This window comes from Schistocerca serialis, chromosome 3, assembly GCF_023864345.2.
Source record: "Schistocerca serialis cubense isolate TAMUIC-IGC-003099 chromosome 3, iqSchSeri2.2, whole genome shotgun sequence".
Lineage (NCBI taxonomy): Eukaryota > Metazoa > Arthropoda > Insecta > Orthoptera > Acrididae > Schistocerca > Schistocerca serialis.
The window spans coordinates 269,092,334-269,118,571 of record NC_064640.1 but is presented as its reverse complement, the minus strand read 5'-3'; the positions used below and the strand labels follow the sequence as shown (position 1 = coordinate 269,118,571).

The 26,238-nt window shown below is 42.0% G+C and overlaps 1 protein-coding gene across 1 annotated transcript in view; it reads left to right on the top strand.

The window, feature by feature from the left end:
• LOC126470782 (basic proline-rich protein-like) overlaps positions 1-26,238 on the top strand; it is an 83,175-nt gene that overhangs the window by 5,430 nt on the left and 51,507 nt on the right. Inside the window, exons 2-7 of the mRNA XM_050098791.1 lie at positions 1,361-1,442; positions 1,667-1,736; positions 5,685-5,782; positions 6,007-6,088; positions 6,909-7,006; positions 17,220-17,230. Of these exons, the coding sequence (XP_049954748.1) occupies positions 1,361-1,442; positions 1,667-1,736; positions 5,685-5,782; positions 6,007-6,088; positions 6,909-7,006; positions 17,220-17,230 (441 nt within the window). The remainder of the gene's footprint in view (positions 1-1,360; positions 1,443-1,666; positions 1,737-5,684; positions 5,783-6,006; positions 6,089-6,908; positions 7,007-17,219; positions 17,231-26,238) is intronic.

The following is a 26,238-nucleotide window of genomic DNA, read 5'->3' as shown; positions in this document are numbered from 1 at the left end:
GTCAGGGCGATGCTCTAGCAAATCAGATACTGTTGGACTGTTTAAGTGCTCGTGCGAGTAAAGGTGTGGTGTGTGCAAATACTAGATATAATAATAAGAGTTAATGGTAACTGTTTTGTGCAGCATTTGTCTGCCTTAGGTGGAGGACTGCTCGTCAGGGCGATACTGTAGCACATCAGATACTGTTGGACTGTTTAACTGCTCATGGAAATAAAGGTGTGGTGAGTGCAAATACTAGATATAATAATAAGAGTTAATGGTAAATGATTTGTGCAGCATTTGTCAGACTTAGTTGGAGAACCGCTCGTCTGGCCGATCCTCTAGTACATCAGATACTGTTGGACTGTTTAACTTGTCGTGCATGTAATGATGTGGTGAGTGGAAAAACAAGACATAAGATTAAGAGATAATGGTAAGTGTTATGTGCAGCATTAGTCGGCCTTAGGTGGAGTACAGCTCGTCAGTTCGTTTTTCTAGCACATCAGATACTGTTGGACTGTTTAACTGCTCGTGCAAGTAAAGTGTGGTGAGTACAGGTACTAGATATAATAATAATAGTTAATGGTAATTGTTTTGTATAGCATTTGTCTGCATTAGGCGGAGGAATGCTCGTAAGGGCGATGCTCTAGCACATCAGATTCGGTAGGACTGTTTAAGTGCTCGTGCAAAGTAATGGTGTGGTTTATGCAAATACTAGATATAATAATAAGAGTTAATGGTAAGTGTTTTGAGCAGCATTTGTCTGCATTAGGTGGAGGACCGTTCGTCAGGGCGATGCTCTAGCACATCTGATACTGTTGGTCTGTTTAACTGCTCTTGCAAGTAAAAGTGTGGTGAGTGCAAATATCAGATATAATAAGAGTTACTGGTAACTGTTTTGTGCAGCTTTTGTCTGCCTTAGGCGGAGAACCGCTCGTCAGGGTATGCTCTAGTACATCAGATACTGTTGCATTGTTTAATTGCTCGAGCAAGTAAAGGTGTGGAGAGTGCAAATACTAGATATCATAATAAGTGTTAATGGTAACTGTTTTGTGCAGCATTTGTCTGCCTTAAGTGGAGATCCACTCCTCAGGGCGATGCCCTAACACATCAGATACTCTTGGACTGTTTAACTGCACGAGCAAGTAAAGTTGTGATGAGTGCAAATACTAGATACAATAACAAGTTTTAATGGTATCTGTTTTGTGCAGCACTTGTCTGCCTTAGGTGGAGAACCGCTCGTCAGGGCGATGCTCTAGCACATTAGATACTGTTGCTCTGTTTAACTGCTCGTGCAAGTAAAATTGTGGTGAGTGCAATATACTAGATATAATATTAAGAGTTAATGGTACAGTTTTTGTGCAGCATTTGTCTGTCTTAGGTGGAGGACCACTCGACTGGACGATGCTGTAGCAAATCAGAAACAGTTGGACGGTGTAACTCCTCGTGCAAGTAAAGGTGTGGTGAGTGCAAGTACTAGATATAATAGTAATAGTTAATGGTAACTGTTTGGTGCAACATTTGTCTGCCTCAGTTGGAGGACCCCTCGTCAGGGCGATGCTCTAGCACATCAGATACTGTTGGGCTCTTTAACTGCTTGTGCAAGTAAAGGTGTGGTGAGTGCAAATTCTAGATATAATAACATGAGTTAATGGTAACTGTTTTGTGCAACATTTGTCTGCCTTAGGTGGAGAACCTCTCGTCTGTGCGATGCTCTAGCACACCAGATACTGTTGGACTGTCAACTGCTCGTGCAAGTAAAGGTGTGATGAGTGCCAAAAATAAATATAATAATAAGAGTTAAAGGTAACAGTTTTGTGCAGCATTTGTCTGTCTTGGGTGGAGAACCGCTCGTCAGGTCGATGCTCTAGTTTAGATAATGTTTGGGCTGTTTAACTGCTCGTGCAAGTAAAGGTGTGGTGAGTGCAAATACTAGATATAATAACCTGAGTTAATGGTAACTGTTTTGTGCAGTATTTGTCTGCCTTAGTTGAGAACCGCGCGTCAGGGCGTTTCTCTAGCACATCAGATACTGTTGGACTGTTTAACTGCTCGTGCAAGTAAAGGTGTGGTGAGTGCAGATACTAGATATAATAATAAGAGTTAATAGTAACTGTTTTGTTCAGCATTTGTCTGCCTTAGGTGGAGGAATGCTCGTCAGGGTGATGCTCTAGCACATCAGATTCGGTAGGACTGTTTATGTGCTCGTGCAAGTAAAGGTGTGGTGTGTGCAAATACTGGATATAATAATAAGAGTTATTGGTAACTGTTTTGGGCAGCATTTGTCTGCCTTGGGTGGAGGACCGCTCGTCAGGGCGATGCTCTAGCACATCTGATACTGTTGGACTGTTTAACAGCCCTTGCAAGTAAAGGTGTGGTGAGTGCAAATACTAGATATATCTACATCTACATCTACTTTTATACTCCGCAAGCCACCCAAAGGTGTGTGGCGGAGGGTATTTTACGTGCCACTGTCATTACCTCCCTTTCCTGTTCCAGTCGCGTATGGTTCGCGGGAAGAACGACTGTCTGAAAGCCTCCGTGCGCGCTCTAATCTCTCTAATTTTACATTCGTGATCTCCTCGGGAGGTATAAGTAGGGGGAAGCAATATATTCGATACCTCATCCAGAAACGCACCCTCTCGAAACCTGGCGAGCAATCTACACCGCGATGCAGAGCGCCTCTCTTGTAGAGTCTGCCACTTGAGTTTATTAAACATCTCCGTAACGCTATCACGGTTACCAAATAACCCTGTGACGAAACGCGCCGCTCTTCTTTGAATCTTCTCTATCTCCTCCGTCAAACCGATCTGGTACGGATCCCACACTGATGAGCAATACTCAAGTTTAGGTCGAACGAGAGTTTTGTAAGCCACCTCCTTTGTTGATGAACTACATTTTCTAAGCACTCTCCCAATGAATTTCCACCTGGTACCCGCCTTACCAACAATTAATTTTATATGATTATTCCACTTCAAATCGTACCGCACATATACTCCCAGATATTTTACAGAAGTAACAGCTACCAGTGTTTGTTCCACTATCATATAAGCATACAATAAAGGATCGTTCTTTCTATATAATAATAAGAGTTAGTGGTAACTGTTTTGTGCAGCTTTTGTCTGCCTTAGGTGGAGGACCGGTCGATATGTCGATGCTTTAGCACATCAGACACTGTTGGACTGTTTAACTGCTCGTGCAAGTACAGGTGTGGTGGGTGCAAATACTAGATATAATAGTAAGAGTTAATGGTAACTATTTTGTGCAGCATTTGTCTTCCTTAGGTGGAGGACCGCTCGTCAGGGCGATGCTCTAGCATATCAGATACAGTTGGACTGTTTAACTGCTCGTGCAAGAAAAGGTGTGGTGAGTGCAAATACTAGGTATAATATTAAGAGTTAATGGCAACATTTCTGTGCAGCATTTGTCTGCCTTAGGTGGAAAACCGCTCGTCTGGGCGATACTCTAGCACATCAGATACGATTACACTATTAACCTGCTCGTGCAAGTAAAAGTGTGGTGAGTGCCAATACTAGCTATAACAATAAGAGTTAATGGTAACTGTTTTGTGCAGCATTTGTCTGCCTTAGGTAGAGAACCTCTCGTCAGGGCGATGTCCTAGCACATAGGTTATTGTGGGACTGTTTAACTGCTCGTGCAACTAAAGGTGTGGTGAGTGCAAATACTAGATATAATAATAAGAAGTAATGGTAAATGTTTTGTGCAGCATTTGTCTGCGTTAGGTGGAGGGCCGCTCGTCAGGGCGATGCTCTAGCACATCAGATAATGTTGGACTGTTTAACTGCTCGTGCAAGTAAAGGTGTGGTGAGTGCAAATAATTGATATAATAATAAGAGTTAATAGTAACTATTTTCTGCAGCATTTGTCTGCCTTAGCTAGAGGACTGCTCGTCAGGGCGATCCTCTAGCACATCTGATACTGTTGGACAGTTTAACTGCTCTGGCAAGTAAAAGTGTGGTGATTGCAAATACTAGAAATAATAAAAGGAGATAATGGCAACTGTTTGTGCAGCATTTGTCTGCCTAAGGTGGTGAACCGCTCGTAAGGCGATGCTCTATCACATCAGATACTGTAGGACTGTTTAACTGTTCGTGCAAGTAAAGTTGTGATAAGTGCAAATACTAGATATAATAACAAGTGTTAATGGTAACTGTTTTGTGCAGCATTTGTCTGCCTTAGGTTTAGAACCGCTCGTCAGGATGATGCTCTAGCACATCTGATACTGTTGGACTGTTTTACTGCTCATGCAACCAAAGGTGTGGTGAATGCAAATACTAGATATAATAAAAAGAGTTAATGGTAACTGTTTGTGCAGCATTTGTGTGTCTTAGGTGGAGGAACGCTCGTTAGGGCGATGCTCTAGCACATCAGATACAGTTGGACTGCTTAAATGGTCGTGCAAGTAAAGGTGTGATGAGTGCAAATACTAGGTATAATAACATGAGTTGATGGTAACCGTTTTGTGAAGCATTTGTCTGCCTAGGCGGAGAACCGCTCGTCAGGACGATGCTCTAGCACATCTGATACTGTTGGTCTGTTTAACTGCTCTTGCAAGTAAGAGTGTGGTGAGTGCAAATACTAGATATAATAGTAAGAGTTAATGGTAACTATTTTGTGCAGCATTTGTCTGCCTTAGGTAGAGAACCTCTCGTCAGGGCGATGTCCTAGCACATAAGATATTGTGGGACTGTTTAACTGCCCGTGCAACTAAAGGTGTGGTGAGTGCAAATACTAGATATAATAATTAGAAGTAATGGTAAATGTTTTGTGCAGCATTTGCTTGCGTTAGGTGGAGAGCCGCTCGTCAGGGCGATGCTCTAGCACATCAGATAATGTTGGACTGTTTAACTGGTCGTGCAAGTAAAGGTGTGGTGAGTGCAAATAATTGATATAATAATAAGAGTTAATAGTAACTATTTTCTGCAGCATTTGTCTGCCTTAGCTAGAGGACTGCTCGTCAGGGCGATCCTCTAGCACATCTGATACTGTTGGACAGTTTAACTGCTCTGGCAAGTAAAAGTGTGGTGATTGCAAATACTAGAAATAATAAAAGGAGATAATGGCAACTGTTTGTGCAGCATTTGTCTGCCTAAGGTGGTGAACCGCTCGTAAGGCGATGCTCTATCACATCAGATACTGTAGGACTGTTTAACTGTTCGTGCAAGTAAAGTTGTGATAAGTGCAAATACTAGATATAATAACAATTGTTAATGGAAACTGTTTTGTGCAGCATTTGTCTGCCTTAGGTTTAGAACCGCTCGTCAGGGCGATGCTCTAGCACATCAGATACTGTTGCACTGTTTAACTGCTCGTGCAAGTAAAGGTGTGGTGAGTGCAAATACTAGATATAATAATAAGTGTTAATGGTTACTGTTTTGTGCAACATTTGTCTACCTTAGGTCGAGAACCGCTCGTCAGAGCGATCCCCTAACACATCAGATACTGTTGGACTGTTTGACTGCTCGTGCAAGTAAAGGTGTGGTTAGTGCAAGTTGTAGATATAATAATAAGACTTAATGGTAACTGTTTCGTGATGCATTTGTCTGTCTTATGTGGAGAACCGCTCGTCAGGTCGATGCTCTGGCACATCAGTTACTGTTGGACTGTTTAACTGCTCATGCAATGTGTGGTGAGTGCAAATACTAGATATAATTATAAGAGTTAATGACAAATGATTTGTGCAGCATTTGTTTGCCCTAGTTGGAGGACCGCCTGTCTGGCAGATCCTCTAGTACATCAGACACTGTTTGACTGTATAAGTGCTCGTGCAAGTCATGGTGTGGTGAGTGCAAATACTAGATATAATAATAAGAGTTAATGATAACTGTTTTGTGCAGCATTTGTCTGCCATACATAACGAACCGCTAGTCAGCGCGATGGTCTTGCACATCACATACTCTTGGACTGTTTAACTGCTCATGCAAGTAAAGGTGTGGTCAGTGCAAATACTAGATAAAATAATAAGAGTTAATGGTAACTGTTTTGTGTAACATTTTTCTGCCTTAGGTGGTGGACCTCTCGACAGGGTTATGCTCTAGCACATCAGATACTATTGGACTGCTGAACTGCTCGTGCAAGGACAGGTGTGGTGAGTGCAAATACTAGATATCATAATAAGGGGTTTTGGTAACTGTTTTGTGCAGCATTTGTCTGCCTTAGGTGGAGAATCGTTCGTCAGGGCAATGATCTAGCACATCAGATACTGTTGGACTGTTTAACTGCTCGTGCAAGTAAAGGTTTGGTGAGTGCAAATACTAGATATAGTAATAAGAGTTAATGATAACTGTTTTGGGCATCATTTTTCTGCCTTAGGTGGAGAACCGCTCGTCTGGGCGATGCTCTACCACATCAGATACTGTTGGACTATTTAACTGCTCGTGCAGGTAAAGATGTAATGAGTGCAAAAACAACATATAATAATAAGAATTAATGGTAACTGTTTTGTGCAACATTTGTCTGCCTTAGGTGGTGGACAACTCATCGGGGCGTTACTCTAGCACATCAGATACAGTTGGACTTTTTAACTGCTCGTACAAGTGAAGGTGTGGTAATGCAAATACTAGATGTAATAAAAATAGTTAATGGTAACTGTTTTGGGCAGCATTTGTCTGCCTTAGGTGGAGGACCTCGCGTGAGGGCGATGCTCTAGCATTTCAGATACCGTTGGACTGTTTAACTGGTCGTGCAAGTAAAGGTGTGGTGAGTGCAAATACTAGATACAATTATAAGAGTTAATGGTAACTGTTTTGGGCAGCATTTGCCTGCCTTAGGTGGAGGACCTCGCGTGTTGTTGATGCTCTAGCACATCAGATACTGTTGGACTGTTTAACTGCTCGTTCAAGTAAAGGTGTGGTGAGTGCAAAATACTAGATATAATATTATGAGTAAATGGTAACATTTTTGTGCAGCATTTGTCTGCCTTATGTCGAAGGCCGCTCGTCTGGGCGATGCTCTAGCACAACAGATACATTTGGACTGTTTATCTGCTCGTGCAAGTAAAGGTGTGGTGAGTGCAAATACTAGATATAATAATAAGAGTTATTGTAAAATGAAATTAACTGTGATTTGAAAGAGTAGAAGTCTTGGGTACTGTTGAAATGAGCATTGTTGCTCGCAGTACTAGCTAACACAGGGGTGCGATAAAGGAATATTCATGTAAATATTTGCTTAACGTTTAAGGGGTGAATGAGGTTAGTAGGAAGATTTTAAGCACTAGCTTAAGTACCAGAGGAGCAATCGCTGAGAGTTGTAGCTTGAGTGTGCCCCGCATTCATGGTTTTATTGTATGATGAATGAGGAAGCACTATAAAGAGCCTACGTCTTAACTTTGTGGTAAAGTTTTCTGTTTGAGACTGGGCACGGGTTCAGACCCAGGGCCCAGGTCTTCGTATACAGAGGAGGTATGTAACGCCGTCATTATATTTTGGGAGTTAATAAATTATAGAAGCACAATGGTAGACGTGTGTGAGGCAAGCAGGTAGGCAAAGAGGCGCTAATATCTAATTTTAGAAGCGAGCCTGTTTGAAAGCCATGAGGCGGCCGGGTTGAGACGTGCAACAAAGGTGACAGCCCACTAAGGCTTTGCAATGACGAACCAGCCTGTGCTATATTTCCGCACCATTTGGACATTGAGGTATTCATCTGCACGTGCCTGGAAGCAGTGTAACGGCACGAGAATTGGGTTACTAATGACAATAAAACACTCTCTGATTTTAGTAAATTTATGCACTGTCTGGCACCACGCTCCACTACATTGGGTTCATGTCGGTTCCCAGCACGCTACGAGCCAGCCAGCAGCCGAAGCCGGTCTGGGCAGCCAGCTCCACCAGACCAGCTCAACATTCTAAGTCCACCACCGCATACTCAGGGCGACAATGGGGAGTCAGTCCTCTTGGGCCACGGCAGAACCGAACTTTTGCCTTGGAGGGCAGCTGTTCGCAGCCAGGGCGCTGCTGCCACAGTCCCTCCACACTAGGGCGTGGTCCTAACCCAGTTACTGTGGCTGCCTATAGGAATTTAACGGAAGTAGGCGTCACTGGCACTACTCACTCGTGGCCGCATGCTGTTAAATTAGGCACGTGCTGCCGATTGAGGTAAACAGTGTCAGCAAAGTAGAACGCGGACATCAGTCGGCCGTCACACAGCCACGGCTCTCCGACGTCATCTACATCAACTGTGGACCACGCGCCTGCGGAGGGTGTATCTGCGGGAGCCACAGTACTGTGATGTAATCTAAGACGAATAAAGTACGTTGTATCTTCCAGTGGAGTTTTCCTAGCCACCCTAGACCAACAGTTCTGCCGCCACAAAACCCGACTCCACAACCTCTGCACCATAGCGGACCCATTTATCCCTGGGTAGCTATACTAGCAAGTTCGAAAAGACCTAGACATAATTTCCACTTGGTGCAATGAGTAGCAGCTCACTTTAAATATAGATAAAAACAAGATAATGTTTATACCAAACTGAAAGAGCCCAAAGGTATCCGATAGTGGTGAACACCCTGAGCACGTCACATTTTATGAGTAATTAGGAGTAATACTAGGGACCAATATGAAATCTGAAAAAAAGTAAAATTAGTGTTAGGGAAGGAGAACGGAAGACCAAGATTTGTTGGAAGGATTTTGGGAAAACGTAATGCGTATGTATAGGAAATCGCGTACAGAACGCCAGTGCATCCGAATCTAGACTAATGTTCCAGCGTCTGAAATCCTTACCAAGTTGGATTCACAACAGAAGTCACACGGATTCAGAGATTCACTGCTAGGACCGTAACAGGTCGTTGTATTCCGTAGGAAAATATAACAGAAACTCTCAGAGAGCTTAAATGGGCATCCTTATAGAAATTAGGACGTAGTTCTTGTGAAACCCTGTTGGAAAAATTTAGGAAACGTGTATTCGAAGAACACTGGGTGATAGTCATCGTGCCACCAACGCGTAACTCGCAAAGAGATCGTGAGAATAAGATAAGTGCGATTAGGGAGCACATGGAGTCATATACATAGTCGTTTTTCTTGCTGTCAGCATGAAAATTCAACAAGAAAGGTGATGGTTGTATCGTCTGCATACAGCGTACAGTGGGTTGCGGTCTATATATCTAAATGTAGCTTAGAACAGAGAAATTTTAATGTGCTACACATGATTATAGCAATTCATACTTTTAATTACCAGATTGTGTTTTGAGTAATTAAGCACAAACTACCTGGATATGATACATGTGGTCTTTTCATAGTGATAGAGTACAATGAAAGAAAAATAGATTTGATTCCAAACAATGAAAAAGTACTTAAATTTTAGAAAATAGAAAATTTCATGAAGTAGTTTATAGAGTCTCTTAGGTGTTGGTTGTATCATTCTGCAAATCAAAAAACTGATAGAGCTGTAACGTTAAAAATTCTTACCACATGATAGTGTATATATAGTTATAAGGATAGGAGCCGACATACATATAACTGGGAGAGCTGTGAAGAATCACAGCTTCAATTGATGTGTAAATTTTGCAGCAGACTAAACAAATTTGATATAAGTAATAAAAGTTTATGTTCGTGCCAAACTTATGTAGAAGCATTTTAATGCACAGAAACCTTGTACATGTCAGGTATTAGATCCCAAAACTGATGTTCAGTTATTAGCTGACATGTTTAAGAATTTTAGAAAATCTTGTATGAAATCATGTCGACTGGATCCCACATCGTTTTATACAGCGTTTGACTTGTTCTTAGACGGAATGCTGAATATTGATTAACACCAATTTGTATTATTATGACTACGTTATTCAAATACTCTGAAACTAGTAAGAGGGAAGAATTTGTGAATATTCACAATAAATGATAAATCAGAATAAAATGCATTAAAACTTTAATATGAGTAAAGACTCAAAACTATGTAACATACCTAGACGCGATATTGTTGTATTGCTGGACAGTGTCAGTATGCTGTCTTCCTTCTACAGTGGTTTCTAATGAGTGAATTGCACATACACCAGTGTTGTTTCTGGAAAAGAGTGATTCTGATCATAGGTACTTCCTTGAGGTAGATTTAGAATGCCTAAAATAAATTTCTTGATTCACACAGATATCTGTGACTTCGACCAGAAAATCACTATTCCAGCAATAAATGAATAAAAGTTACTGAAAACTTCATCCAATAAAACGAAATATGACCTTCATTACAGAAATGTTAATCAACATTTATCATTAAAAACGAAATTGATAATGGGGTATAGAGTTTCCAAGTTCAATCACTCATGACTGGTTTAAGAAATATATTGACTTTAATACAAAGATTCGAGAAAAAACGGCAACTGATACTGAAATAGATCTCTAAAAGTAATTTAACAATTCTATAATTGGAAACAACTTTGCAAAACACAAGAAATAGATCAAATATAAGATGGAGCTAATTGGAAAAAGTAAAAAACTCTTTTCTAGGTCATATTTTAAATGTCGAGGAATATGTGCTGAAAATAGTGGAGCTATGCATATGCCACTGACATTTACCGTATTTGATAATCCAAATTAATGTAGGAACGCCATCCTGAAACCATCTAGAATACTAAAGTATGATTAACAATGAAATACTACTAAATTAGACTCTGGAGATGACAGTTAACTGTGACAAAAATCCATTTGTGTACACTACAATAACTAAAGATAAGTTTGATTTACGTGATTATTACACTACAATAACTAAAGATAAGTTTGATTTACGTGATTATTCAGAGGACACTATTTATAATACACACATCAAAAAACGTTTTGCATCACCTTGGTTCCGAGACTTCTGAAACCTGTACAGAAAATTAAAATAGGGATCAATATAAACATCATTTCCGTCATTTTTGTTGCTCATAAAAACCACACCACCATACAGTGAGACTTTCAGAGGTAGTGGTCCAGATTGCTGTACACACTGGTACCTCTAATACCCAGTAGCACGTCCTCTTGCATTGATGCAAGCCTGTATTCGTCGTGGCACACTATCCACAATTTCATCAAGGCACTGTTGGTCCAGATTGTCCCACTCCTCAACAACGATTCGGCGTGTATCGCTCCGAGTGGTTGGTGGGTCACGTCGTCCATAAACAACCCTTTTCAAACTGTCCCAGGCATGTTCGATACGGTTCATGTCTGGAGAACATGCTGGCCATTCTTGTCGAGCGATGTCGTTATCCTGAAGGAAGTCATTCACAACACATTCACAATGGGGGCGCGGATTGTCGTCCATGAAGACGAATGCCTCGCTAATACGCTGCCGGGTTGGTTGCACTATTGGTCGGAGGATGGAATTCACGCTTCGTACAGCCGTTACGGCGCCTTCCATGACCACCAGCGGCGAACGTCGGCCCCACATAATGCCACCCCAAAACAGCAGGGAACGTCCACCTTGCTGCACTCGCTGGACGGTGTGCCTAAGACGTTCAGCCTGAGCAGGTTGCTTCCAAACACGTCTCCGACGATTGTCTGGTTGAAAGCATATGAGATACACATCGGTGAAGAGATCGTGATGTCAATCCAGAGCAGTTCGCGCTGCACGTTGTTGGGCCCATCTGTACCCCGCTGCATGGTGTCGCGGTTGCAGAGATGGACCTCGCCATGGACGTCGGGAGTGAATTTGCACATCATGCAGCTTACTGCGCACAGTTTGAGTAGTGACATCTCTGAACAGCCTAGGGACTGTGTCTGTGATACTATATCCACAGTCAACGTCTATCTTCAGGAATTCTGGGAACTGGGAGAATGCAAAACTTTTTTTGATGTGTGTATTATAGAAGTGATTAATAGAGCTTTGTAAAATATGAGTGTAAGGAAAAAGATATGACAGAATATTTAGTATTGAGGGAAAAAATGTGTACATGCAAAGATAATAAAGAAAAAGATAAAACTGGAAAGGTATGAAGCAATTAATAATGAAAACAAACTAACTTTTTAAAATGACTCCACACTGCGTACAACACCAACTTTTTGTTTATGTTTTGAACACTGTACAAATTCCGCCTTTGAAGATTTGAAGGTATGCAATTAAAATTACTAACTGCAACATCATTAAAAAAGTTTAATAGTGAATGTTGCCATGCTATTTGCTTTTCATATTTTGTATGCGACATATGCCCTAAACAGTGTACTTATGAGAGCAAACTACATGTGTATAATTAGAGCTTTACAATGAACACCATTTGTGTGGCAGCATATCACAAAAATAAAACCACATTTGTTATTTAATAACATAGTCACACTCAGTGTACAGGCTATGAATTAACACTAGTTTATATGAAAAGGCCTTAGCTTGTGTTGCTGTTATAAAAGTCCCACCTTTTATACACACTATTAGAAATCATTTCCTTAGCCTTGTAATTAAACAGCAAATTACATCCATATACCTAGAACTGCAGAAGTGATACCATTGTTATGAGACCAAATCAGTGATTAAGATCCCATTTGATAACAAATAACATACACTCCTGGAAATGGAAAAAAGAACACATTGACACCGGTGTGTCAGACCCACCATACTTGCTCCGGACACTGCGAGAGGGCTGTACAAGCAATGATCACACGCACGGCACAGCGGACACACCAGGAACCGCGGTGTTGGCCGTCGAATGGCGCTAGCTGCGCAGCATTTGTGCACCGCCGCCGTCAGTGTCAGCCAGTTTGCCGTGGCATACGGAGCTCCATCGCAGTCTTTAACACTGGTAGCATGCCGCGACAGCGTGGACGTGAACCGTATGTGCAGTTGACGGACTTTGAGCGAGGGCGTATAGTGGGCATGCGGGAGGCCGGGTGGACGTACCGCCGAATTGCTCAACACGTGGGGCGTGAGGTCTCCACAGTACATCGATGTTGTCGCCAGTGGTCGGCGGAAGCTGCACGACCTGGGACCGGACCGCAGCGACGCACGGATGCACGCCAAGACCGTAGGATCCTACGCAGTGGCGTAGGGGACCGCACCGCCACTTCCCAGCAAATTAGGGACACTGTTGCTCCTGGGGTATCGGCGAGGACCATTCGCAACCGTCTCCATGAAGCTGGGCTACGGTCCCGCACACCGTTAGGCCGTCTTCCGCTCACGCCCCAACATCGTGCAGCCCGCCTCCAGTGGTGTCGCGACAGGCGTGAATGGAGGGACGAATGGAGACGTGTCGTCTTCAGCAATGAGAGTCGCTTCTGCCTTGGTGCCAATGATGGTCGTATGCGTGTTTGGCGCCGTGCAGGTGAGCGCTACAATCAGGACTGCATACGACCGAGGCACACAGGGCCAACACCCGGCATCATGGTGTGGGGAGCGATCTCCTACACTGGCCGTACACCACTGGTGATCGTCGAGGGGACACTGAATAGTGCACGGTACATCCAAACCGTCATCGAACCCATCGTTCTACCATTCCTAGACCGGCAAGGGAACTTGCTGTTCCAACAGGACAATGCACGTCCGCATGTATCCCGTGCCACCCAACGTGCTCTAGAAGGCCAGCAAGATCTCCGGATCTGTCCCCCATTGAGCATGTTTGGGACTGGATGAAGCGTCGTCTCACGCGGTCTGCACGTCCAGCACGAACGCTGGTCCAACTGAGGCGCCAGGTGGAAATGGCATGGCAAGCCGTTCCACAGGACTACATCCAGCATCTCTACGATCGTCTCCATGTGAGAATAGCAGCCTGCATTGCTGCGAAAGGTGGATATACACTGTACTAGTGCCGACATTGTGCATGCTCTGTTGCCTGTGTCTATGTGCCTGTGGTTCTGTCAGTGTGATCATGTGATGTATCTGACCCCAAGAATGTGTCAATAAAGTTTCCCCTTCCTGGGACAATGAATTCACGGTGTTCTTATTTCAATTTCCAGGAGTGTAGTTTCAGTCAACATACAACTGAATGTGTTGGTAACTTTACAACATAAGCTAGCTGCCTATGACATCCTGTTGCCAGGGTGAGAACATTCATGAGGCTGCAGTCTATTGCAAATAATCGTTCAAATGGCTCTAAGCACTATGGAACGTAACATCTGATGTCATCAGTCCCCTAGACATAGAACTACTTAAACCTAACTAACCACAGGATGCCCGAGTCAGGATTCGAACCTGCGACCGTAGCAGCAGCGCGGTTCCGGTCTGAAGCGCCTATAACCTTTCGGCCACAGTAGTCGGCTAGTCTATTGCAGTGTCATGGTCAACTGCCTCATGCAGTGACCTGACGATGCGCTTCCTCGGCCCCTATTTTACCTAAGGGAAGGCTCACTCACAAAAACTGTGTGAATCTACTGCAAATACCTGCAGCTCATCTTAACCGCCTCGGCTGTCTGGGCATGTCCACCCATCTGATCCAAATTTCCACATGTCGCATGCTACAGAGTAACGCCCCCTATGTACTAATCCACTTGCTCACAGCCTAACTGAATCCCTGTAAGAGTCCAGATAGCGTTGTGTGTCGGCACTGAAACTTCGTAATGTCGTCTGGTGTATATTCATTGTGTAGGAATGGTGTCTGTTATTTTCGACATGTATTTCCGCTCACGTAAAGAGGGAAATCTGAGTTCGACTCCTCGTCCGGCACAAATTTCATCTGCCGTCATTGAGTTCGCTCTGCGCCCCAGTCCAGCTAAATGTCGGATATTTCTTTCATCATGTACTGAATACAGCTACAGACCAAATAACTAATAAATACATGCCAGACAGCATTACGATATTCTGGTGCAGATGCACGACAGTATTCGAATGCTTATGGGAAGACGGTTAGGCTGTGAGCAAATGGATTAATGGACAGGAGGTGCTACTCTGTAGCATGTGGCATATGCGGATTTGGGTTGGATGGGGATGTGCGAGGATAGGTGAGGCGGTTATGGCAGCCACTCGTGTAAAGTGGGGAATCCGGATTCGGCTCCCGGTCTGCAACTAAATCTCGGATATTTCTTTAGTCGACTATCAGTATCTTGTCTTCAACTACTACCGACACAGAGACATACCCCATGCCAGCCGACGTCTCATGTGGTCCAAGAAGCGTCATCTACATCTAGCAGCTCCATCTGATACTGCTGTTCTCTGTGCTGCTGCAAGGTCTGATGATTCCAGGGCTCAAACCAGAGCAGCTAAGAGGAATTCACCTCCAATGTGGCTTCATCCAGTCTCTGGGTGTCTAAAACAGTCTTGAGTTCGATGTTTCCTGCTTTTGCACACCTCACACCCGACGCACTGCTGGAAATGCCAGTTGTGTGGCGCACACACTCCTGCGGGTTTAGAAAGTCCTCATGATTGTCCTGCTTCTGAAAGTTCACTAATGCCGCTACTTCGCCAAGTCGCTTGCCTGTCCGGCGATTGCACAGCACCACAGCAAGACACACTGCCTTGTGCTTTGCTGAGACAGACCCAGCTGCCTGGTGTCAATGCACACCTTAGATTCATCACCGTGAACCACTCTACGACGATCTTGCTTAATAAAAAATGTATATTTCTCCTTAAGTCTACTGATATTACGTAGGCCGAGTTTCTGGTGTTACACAGCCCATCGTCCTGCATCGCGAGTTAAAAGACAGCCATCTTGTGAATTAATTGAGGTTCACACCACCTCTCAATTACAATGGTGTTAGAAGAGATTAAGTGAGAACGAGCAACAACGTTGGCCAGCATTCAGTATCGTCATCACAAAGTCATGAGTGAAAAAAACGGGTTTTTGACTACTTTCCATTTTAGTAACTCGAAATGACAGCGCGCTTGGTTTGGAGGGTTGATTTAAGTGTTCAGTTCGTGAATATGTACTCTGGCAGTGATTTAAGTGATTTCAGGGGAACACTAAAGAGACTGATGGAGGTTTACTTCCATTTAGATTTGGGCAATATAAGCCCATTCAGCCAGTGTTCATTTCTGATCTGTTCTAAATTTGGCATGCCAGGGCATTGCGCCAGAGAGTGCCAAGAATGAGCAGCGTTAGCTCTCAGGAGTGAGGATTCAGCGTCTTTGTGGTCAAGAGTGTGACACAGTTATTATTATCAAGGGTTTCCTTATGGTATGTTTCTGTGATATTAACCACGTGGTATTTCTCTTATTGTTTTTTTCCTATTGGTATTGACACAGGTTTTACAAACAACATATCAGGGGAACAAAGAGTTATCACTACTGAGGCAATTTATGTTTTGCTAGACCAAATGTCTCCAATGTCGCTGGATTATACGGGTTTACAGAGCCAGTCAAATGCATTAAGAGAGGCTAGATCCTCGCAAAGTACGTCAGTACCTGAGCTAGATGCTAGTACTGCTGCCCTTTTTCGAGTAAAGCAGGGAAAGATGTACCAGCATTTGTCGATAAACTGTTAATAACTGCATATCTGGGTTTTTGGTCAGAAGGAGAAATGTTACATTCGGCCAAGTTATGCTTGGTGGGGTATGCTGAGTCATATGTGATAAACCACGAGGACTTAATAAATGTTCATACATTCGTAATTCTGAAGAAAGACTTGCTTCTGCGGTATGGGAGGAATAATAGTTGTAGGTATTTCAAGGCGTATTTATCAGAAAGACAGGGTGAGTCCATAGAGAGTTTTGTGGAAAGAGTTAGGAAGCTTGATGTGGATTTGTACGAAATAGGAGAAAGAGATCACTCTAATAAGGTTGTTTTTCAGGAAGCAGAACAGAGAGTGTCAGACACATTTATGAAGGATTTACCTCCCAATGTATCGAGGCAGGTATGGGTGGAATTTCCGAAAGACATAGCAAGACCCATAGGGATTGCAACGACTTTGGAAGAGACAGAGACAGCGATTCGAGTACATAATAGAAAGGGAATTTCTTACACTGACGTCAAATGTTAACCATGTGGTCGATCAGACCTCATACGATGAGATTATCGTTAGTCACAGTGTAGAAAATGTGGAAGAACAGGGATTGGGAAAAGGATTATAGGCAGAATAGGGGACATGATGGGGAACCATGGAATGAAATTTGTAAACTGCTATTAAACTACAGTGGGGGGCCACCCTGACCCCCAACAGGCGATCTCAGTAAATTTTAGGACAGCTGAAATGTGTGCACAGGTAGAATGTTGTTTAATTCGTTTATTGGATGAAAGGATACAGAATTTTTATTGCATACATGTGTGCACATGTTTGTGGACAGAGTTAGGAAGCTTGATGTGGATTTGTAGGAATAAGGAGAAAGAGATCACTTTAATAAGGTTGTTTTTCAGGAAGCAGAACAGAGAGTGTCAGACACATGTATGTTTCTACGTTACAGGGAAGAAAAGAGTAAGCACACCACGACACCACGATATAAGTTATTAGCAATGGTTGGTAGTGTCATGAATTTGCTCCATTGGGAATATTGAGTTTTTATGTAGGGGAATAACATTTCCGTAGATGTATGGAACGTTGGCCTGATATATGCAATGGTTATTATAACAGTAACTCATGTTACTGGGAGGCTTCAATACCAGGATTGGGAATCCATGGAACAACCGGCCTGACTGCATTGGCCCACATGGCACTGGAAATATGAACGAGAATGGTCTGCGACTGCTGTAAATTTGCACCTCTCTTTCTCTCTGCATCACTGATACTTACTTCCAGAACAGAGTCATGCACATAGTAACATAGAAACACCCACGTTCAGGCTATTGGCGTCAGCTCGACTTCATCATACCAGAAGGTGAGACCTACGTCATGTCCTTAACTACCGTACATTGCACAGTGTTGAGTGTGATACTGATTACTCTTTAGTTATGACCAAATCACGGTTCACACCAAAGAAGATTCATTCAGCTGAGAGCACTTGTGTTAGAGTGAAGATCAACATCAAAGTCGTCCAAGATGATGCGCTATATAAAAAGTTCAGAGAAGGTATTGGGATGAAACTGAATCCTGAGCAACTGATAACTGCGTATAGTGCAGAAGATATGTGGCATCTAGCGAAAGAAAATATTGTGCAGACAGCTATTAGAACACTTGGGAAGCAGGGTAAGGCTCAAAGCAACTGGTTTGTTGAATGTGAAAGTGAGTTGCGCCCATATGTAGACAAGAAACATAATGCCATTATACAGGTTACGAATAATCATAAATAGCAATAAACAATAGCCGAGTACAAGGCCTGCAAAGCATATCTGCAACGAGTTTTTCGCCATTGTGCAGGTAGATGTTGGACCAGGCCTTGCTAATCAATTCAGATCTGCCGAGACAAAGGAGTTTACCGTGGCATGCATCGAGGCATCAAAACGGCCATTGGACGAAGAAGCAGGAAGTACGTTGCTATAAAAGATGTTAATGGTGGCCCAATCAATGATAAAACCCAGCAGCTAGATAGGTGGGTGCAAAATTGTGCTAACCTATACTCAGAAGAGGTCAACATTTCTTCAGAAGCCTTGGATACTTTACCGACTTATCCTCTTATGTCTGAGCCTGATGATCGTTCTACCCTCGACGAATTAAAACTGGCCCTTAACAAAAGTCTAACACTAGGCAAGAGTACAGGTTGTGTTAACCTGCTGGCTGAAATCATCAAACTTGACTGTATTTCGACGACATTGTATCAAATCCCACTGAAGTGCTGGGAAGAATGCACAATACCTCAAGACATGCGGGACTCAATCACAGTAACAATCTATAAGGGAAAAGGCGACAAAGGTGATTGTAACAACTATAGAGAAATATCTCTCTCACTTCAGCATTGCTGGAAGGTTTATGTGAGGATAAACCTGAAAAGACTGGAAACTTTGGCTGCTCGGATTCACCCTGAGTTGAGCTGGCAGATCCACAAGTGACATTATATATATGTTGCACCAGCTACAAGAAAAGTGCCGCAAACATAGAGTGCCATTATATGTGGCTTTTGTCGATCTCAAAACCTTTGACGCCGTCAGTGGGGGAGACTCTACAGAATATTGGGAAAAATTTGATATACACCAACTTTGTTGTCCTTAATAAGATATTTTCATGACAATATGCATGGCTCTGTAATCTTCGATAGTAGCACATCTAAACCATTCTACATGAACTGTGGTGTAAGACAAGGCTGTGCGTTCGCACCTATACTTTTCGGAATTTTCTTCTCGGCTCTGCTCCAAGTGGCTTTTGAGAACTGCAATGTTGGTTTCCACATGCATACTAGGAAATACAGAAGCGCTTTTGAACGTCAGTCTTCTGAAGAGTAAGACAAAGCGCTACGACATAATCGCTCGTGAGCTCCTATATGACGATGACGCTGCAGTTATTGCGAACTCTGCAGAAGAGCTGTATCATCTAGTATCAAGATTTAGTCACGCATTTCACCTGTTCTCAATAAGTGTAAACAGCAATAAGACTGTAGTTATGGTTCAGGGTGCTAATATATAGGCAAATATCACATTAAAAGGAACTATTCCGCAAGTTGTGGATAACCTCTGCTATCCTGGATCCACTAGAGAATCAATAATGTCTGTTGAAAAGGAGACTGATGCAAGCATTGGAAGAACTGCGACAACTTTTGACAAGCTTTCTGCATGTCTTTGGAAAAACAACAAACTTTCTTCGACCACCAGAATTCTTGTAAATCAAACTTGCGTCCTCAGCATCCTTTTGTATGCATTGGAAACATGGACTACTTATGCCAAACAAGAACGTAACCTTAATGCTTTCTACACGCAGTGCCTGAGATCCATCCTCGAATAACGTGGAAGGACCAAGTGGGAATGTACCATTCCACGGGGGCACCAGTTGTTCTTCTGCTGCAAAAAGTATGGATGCAACTAAAGCTTACCATTTTTGCTGTGACTACACATACTTGAACAGCCATACAACTAAGGACACTGATCTGATATTGACAGAGGCTTTGGACAATTTGTGGCAGTTCAGATACTCATGGAGGGGCTATCATCAGTTGGAGGACCGCCGAAAAATGCCATTTATGGTTTCTTTGTGACACTATTAATATCGTCATATGCCATATGGGTAGAAAAATGTGCCAGCCATATTTTAGCATCTCTTAGATTGAGTCTCAGGAGGGTTAAAACAAAGGCATTTGGATGATATAATTGTCTTTGCAAACTATATGTAAGAATATATGCTATGATTAAAGGAGGTGTTTAAGATGTATGTGTATCACACTTAAAGGAACTGAGGAGTCGTTGCTAGAATTTGAAGACCTATGTAATCCTCATAGGTCTTTCTCAGTGGCTACAGTAACACGACACAGAAGCTTAACCAAGAATGTGCCACCTGTATGTCATAAACCACTATATATAGAAAACACTAAATACAGAAAAGTGACTGTTTTACACGAAGTATGACATTTGCGCTTGGTTTGTGTTACAAGAATGACAGGCCAGGTGATTAACTGTGAGAGAGTTCAGACAGACCCAAGATTACTGAAGGCCATACATGATTTTCCAGTGCCTCATATGGAGAAGATATTACAGTCTTTCTTGGGATTAGCGAATTATTACAGAAAGTTTGTCCCAAAATTTGGAGAAATAAGACAACCACCCATTTTCTTTTTCAAAAGAGGCATAAAATTCCAGTGGACAGCATAGTGTGAAGATGTATTTGGCAAATTAAAAAAAATTCTTGATCACTAGTATGATGTCAATTTTCCAAATTTATGAGGAGTTTGTAATTCTTTGAGATTCAATCAATCACAAGCGTGGTTGTGTGTTATGTCAAGAAGTAAACAGAGTGGTACATCCAGTAGTCTATGCCTCACCTTAGTTGCATAACGTTGAAAGGAATTATTTTACTATGGGAAAGAAATGCTGAGCCGCAAATATGGAGTAAAGGACATTTAATGTTATCAGTATTGAAGAAAAGTTAAAGTAATAAAAGATCAAGCTACATTGAAGTGGCTACTAGGACTGAAAGATCAACCAAGCTGGTTAATGTGTTTGGCACTGAAGCTTAATGAATATGATTTTCAGGTAAGCCATAAACCTGGCAAGAATAACAGGAATGTAGATAGTCTCAGTAGGGAGGTCTTTGTGTCACACCACTGCAGAATGCCAGAAAGCACAAGCAACAGGTAAGTACTGTAAACTATCTGCAGTATAGCTGCAACTCGTTTTTAACTAGGTGTTATGCAAGAAAACAAAACTCATTTTGTAGTTGCAGCAATGATGCATGAGGAAATATTAGGACAGGTACATGATCAAGTATGATCAGGCTGCAGTTGGTATAAAACCACATAATGGTGTAACAGTCTAGCAGTACTTGTGATGTCCTCCTAGACAGGATGTGGAACAATGTGTGAACAACTGAGTGCCTTGTACCCAGTGCCCCACTGCATAGATTGCCAGAGCCTAATAACCCATTTGAAATTATTGGTAGGGCCATCTGAGGACCTTTCTCAGATTCGTGGTATATGGGAACAGCAGCTATTCCAAATCACAGAGCTGACACTGTGGCTCAGGCCATGGTAAATAACTGATTGTTGAGGTTCAGTGATCCACAGATGTTAATTACAGAGCAGGGCACCGATTTATCGTCAGATTTTAAGAAACAGCTTCATCATTTACTTCATACTCATAAGGTAAGGATGAGTGCACTGTGTCCACAGGTAAATGGAAGAACAAACCGAGTTCATTGGACAATAGGGAGATGTTAAGCTATTATGTAAATAATCATCATAACGACACAGATATCCAGTTACCATATATTGTCATAATATAATATAATTACAAGTTTCACAGAATTATGGGTCTATCATCATCTGAAGTAGTAAATGACTGGAAAATGCCATCAGCATTTGAGATAGTCAAGCCTAAAGCAGGAAAGAATGGAGAGTCAGTACTGAATTTAACAAAGACTTTACAGGAAATATGGAAGCAAGTACAAAATGCTAATACGAAGGCCCTTTAACATCAGCAACAGATGGAACAATGGAATCTAAAGCTACTTGAATATCCTATAGAGCAGTGGATGATGTTGATGAGCCCCTATACCAAGAAGGGGAAGGTAAGGAAGTTCTTCAGTCGCTATTGGGGTCCTCATCAAGTGATTGAAATGAGCTCAACAGTGAGCATTAAGTTAAAAATGAAATTTAAACTCTGCAGTGGAGTGTACTCTGATAAGAAACTTCCTGTCAGAAGAAAACTGTGTGTGGATCGAGACTCGAACTCGGCACACAGTTTTAATCTGCCAGGAATTTTCATAAGGTTATAACGAACTACACATACTATGGTAGTCCGCATTAGGTGAATTTGTCCCTTTTGTGGTGTCTGAACTCCTTACCACCATTACCAGATCCAGTTCCAAAAAAGGAGGCCGATGTTTGGAACGGAAAGGCAATGCAGAAGGAGGAGCAGACACCACCTGCGCATTCTACATGGGCATTGTCTTATGTGTTAAGACACAAGGTTAGACTGATGTAAAGAGGATAGCATATTATGAATTTTTATGAGTTTTCTCATGTGCATTCTTTTATGAGGGGTATTGTTTTCCCAACACGTATATGCATTTTGCATGAGAGTGTGCCAAAGACTTGGAGCATGGGATATGTGAAGTGTATGACGTATGGAAGGTGAAGGAATTTTGTTTTTGTTTATTTTGCTTCAGGTATTAATTTGCCAGTTCTTAAGTGTGGACGAGTTTCATTCTTCGGGTATGCTAATAGTTAATTGGGTGGAAACCATGTAGGTTGTTTATTTGAATTAATTTATCTTTTTGAATCTAGTGTTGAAGAGATTGTGGCAGGTGAATGGGTTTCATGTGATGTAGTTTCTGCACATGTTCATCAGGGGATACGGTGGAGAGGAAACAGAACTTTATTATTAACTTGTAAGCAAACAAGGTGCAACAACATCAAAGAGAGTGTATTATGGTACGCCCTTCCATGGTGATCTAGATTGTCACAGGAACGTTCGAGATAGAGTTGTTTTTAGAAGGGATTGGTGCAGATGGATGCCTATGTGACATCCTCACAACGCCAGCTTATTTCCAAAAGTAAAAAATTGGAAATTTGTGGTAAGGTCTCATAGGACCAAATTGCTGAGGTCATCGGTCCCTAAGCTTACGCACTACTTATTCTAACTTTCACTAACTTACGGTAAGGACAACACACACATTCATGCCCAAGGGAGGACTCGAACCTTCGACGGGGGGAGCTGCCCAGATCGTGACAAGGGGCCTCAGACCGTGTGGCAACCCCCCACGACATACTTTCAGAAGTCATGACCTTACTGGGTACTCAGTATAGGACCCAGCTGCTGTTATCGCCACTTGCTTCGAGCAGGAACAGTCAAAAGATACAGAATGTTAGGAATTATGGGACAGTGGGACAATGCTGAATGGTGCAAAGTGCAACACCTCAGAACTGACTTTTCTCCTTCCAGCAACCATTACATGGGTTACAGCTCTGGACTTAACATAACAATTACTGCCTCCACCCAACAGTCCTTTGCGAGTACTATCTGCTAGGATATTGACCTTCCTGAATAATACCTTGCATCCCACCTTACTTAGTTCTCTGGACGCACTTAGTTATAAGGGGCGCAGTAGCGCAGAACTGATGTTCTAATACATCCAGTAGTATCGCGGCGATAACAGCACAGGTTCATAGTAATCGAAAATTCATCTTAAGGTACCATCTTAATCCTGATCCTTGTGTATGCGGCTTGTTTAGTGTTGTTGATCTGCCAGTCTTCAGTTTCTGTAAATATTATATTAATGATTTTTTTGTTATGAATGTTTGCAACTGAATAAAGGCAATGTTTGTTTTCAGATATGATTTGCCTCAATTTATTAGAGGGTCATCACTGACCTGAGATGTACAAAAGCGTAATATGTGAGCTGAAAGTGCTGCATACAAATGAAAATGTATGTGTATCTCCGTCCACTACGACGTTCTAACAAATTCAAGCAAAAGCAGTCTGGCAAAATAAATATTGCTTCTATGCTCTTGCACAGAGACTGTCATAACTGACAAATCATTGTTATAAACGCTGGACTTAACATATCCATTACTGCTTCCACCCAACAGTTCTTTGCGAGTACTATCTGCTAGGATATTGACCTTCCTGAATAATACCTTGCATCCCACCTTACTTAATTCTCTGGACGCACTTAGTTATAAGGGGCGCAGTAGCGCAGAACTGATGTTCTAATACATCCAGTAGTATCGCGGCGATAACAGCACAGGTCCATAGTAATCGAAAATTCATCTTAAGGTACCATCTTAATCCTGATCCTCGTGTATGCGGCTTGTTTAGTGTTGTTGATCTGCCAGTCTTCAGTTTCTGTAAATATTATATTAATGATTTTTATGTTATGAATGTTTGCAACTGAATAAAGGCAATGTTTGTTTTCAGATATGATTTGCCTCAATTTATTAGAGGGTCATCACTGACCTGAGATGTACAAAAGCGTAATATGTGAGCTGAAAGTGCTGCATACAAATGAAAATGTATGTGTATCTCCGTCCACTACGACGTTCTAACAAATTCAAGCAAAAGCAGTCTGGCAAAATAAATATTGCTTCTATGCTCTTGCACAGAGACTGTCATAACTGACAAATCATTGTTATAAACGCTGGACTTAACATATCCATTACTGCTTCCACCCAACAGTTCTTTGCGAGTACTATCTGCTAGGATATTGACCTTCCTGAATAATACCTTGCATCCCACCTTACTTAATTCTCTGGACGCACTTAGTTATAAGGGGCGCAGTAGCGCAGAACTGATGTTCTAATACATCCAGTAGTATCGCGGCGATAACAGCACAGGTCCATAGTAATCGAAAATTCATCTTAAGGTACCATCTTAATCCTGATCCTCGTGTATGCGGCTTGTTTAGTGTTGTTGATCTGCCAGTCTTCAGTTTCTGTAAATATTATATTAATGATTTTTATGTTATGAATGTTTGCAACTGAATAAAGGCAATGTTTGTTTTCAGATATGATTTGCCTCAATTTATTAGAGAGTCATCACTGACCTGAGATGTACAAAAGTGTAATATGCGAGCTGAAAGTGCTGCATACAAATGAAAACGTATGTGTATCTCCGTCCACTACGACGTTCTAACAAATTCAAGCAAAAGCCGTCTGGCAAAAGAAATATTGCTTCTATACTCTTGCACAGAGACTGTCATAACTGACAAATCATTGTTATAAACGCTGGACTTAACATATCCATTACTGCTTCCACCCAACAGTTCTTTGCGAGTACTATCTGCTAGGATATTGACCTTCCTGAATAATACCTTGCATCCCACCTTACTTAATTCTCTGGACGCACTTAGTTATAAGGGGCGCAGTAGCGCAGAACTGATGTTCTAATACATCCAGTAGTATCGCGGCGATAACAGCACAGGTCCATAGTAATCGAAAATTCATCTTAAGGTACCATCTTAATCCTGATCCTCGTGTATGCGGCTTGTTTAGTGTTGTTGATCTGCCAGTCTTCAGTTTCTGTAAATATTATATTAATGATTTTTTTGTTATGAATGTTTGCAACTGAATAAAGGCAATGTTTGTTTTCAGATATGATTTGCCTCAATTTATTAGAGGGTCATCACTGACCTGAGATGTACAAAAGCGTAATATGTGAGCTGAAAGTGCTGCATACAAATGAAAATGTATGTGTATCTCCGTCCACTACGACGTTCTAACAAATTCAAGCAAAAGCAGTCTGGCAAAATAAATATTGCTTCTATGCTCTTGCACAGAGACTGTCATAACTGACAAATCATTGTTATAAACGCTGGACTTAACATATCCATTACTGCTTCCACCCAACAGTTCTTTGCGAGTACTATCTGCTAGGATATTGACCTTCCTGAATAATACCTTGCATCCCACCTTACTTAATTCTCTGGACGCACTTAGTTATAAGGGGCGCAGTAGCGCAGAACTGATGTTCTAATACATCCAGTAGTATCGCGGCGATAACAGCACAGGTCCATAGTAATCGAAAATTCATCTTAAGGTACCATATTAATCCTGATCCTCGTGTATGCGGCTTGTTTAGTGTTGTTGATCTGCCAGTCTTCAGTTTCTGTAAATATTATATTAATGATTTTTATGTTATGAATGTTTGCAACTGAATAAAGGCAATGTTTGTTTTCAGATATGATTTGCCTCAATTTATTAGAGAGTCATCACTGACCTGAGATGTACAAAAGTGTAATATGCGAGCTGAAAGTGCTGCATACAAATGAAAACGTATGTGTATCTCCGTCCACTACGACGTTCTAACAAATTCAAGCAAAAGCCGTCTGGCAAAAGAAATATTGCTTCTATACTCTTGCACAGAGACTGTCATAACTGACAAATCATTGTTATAAACGCTGGACTTAAC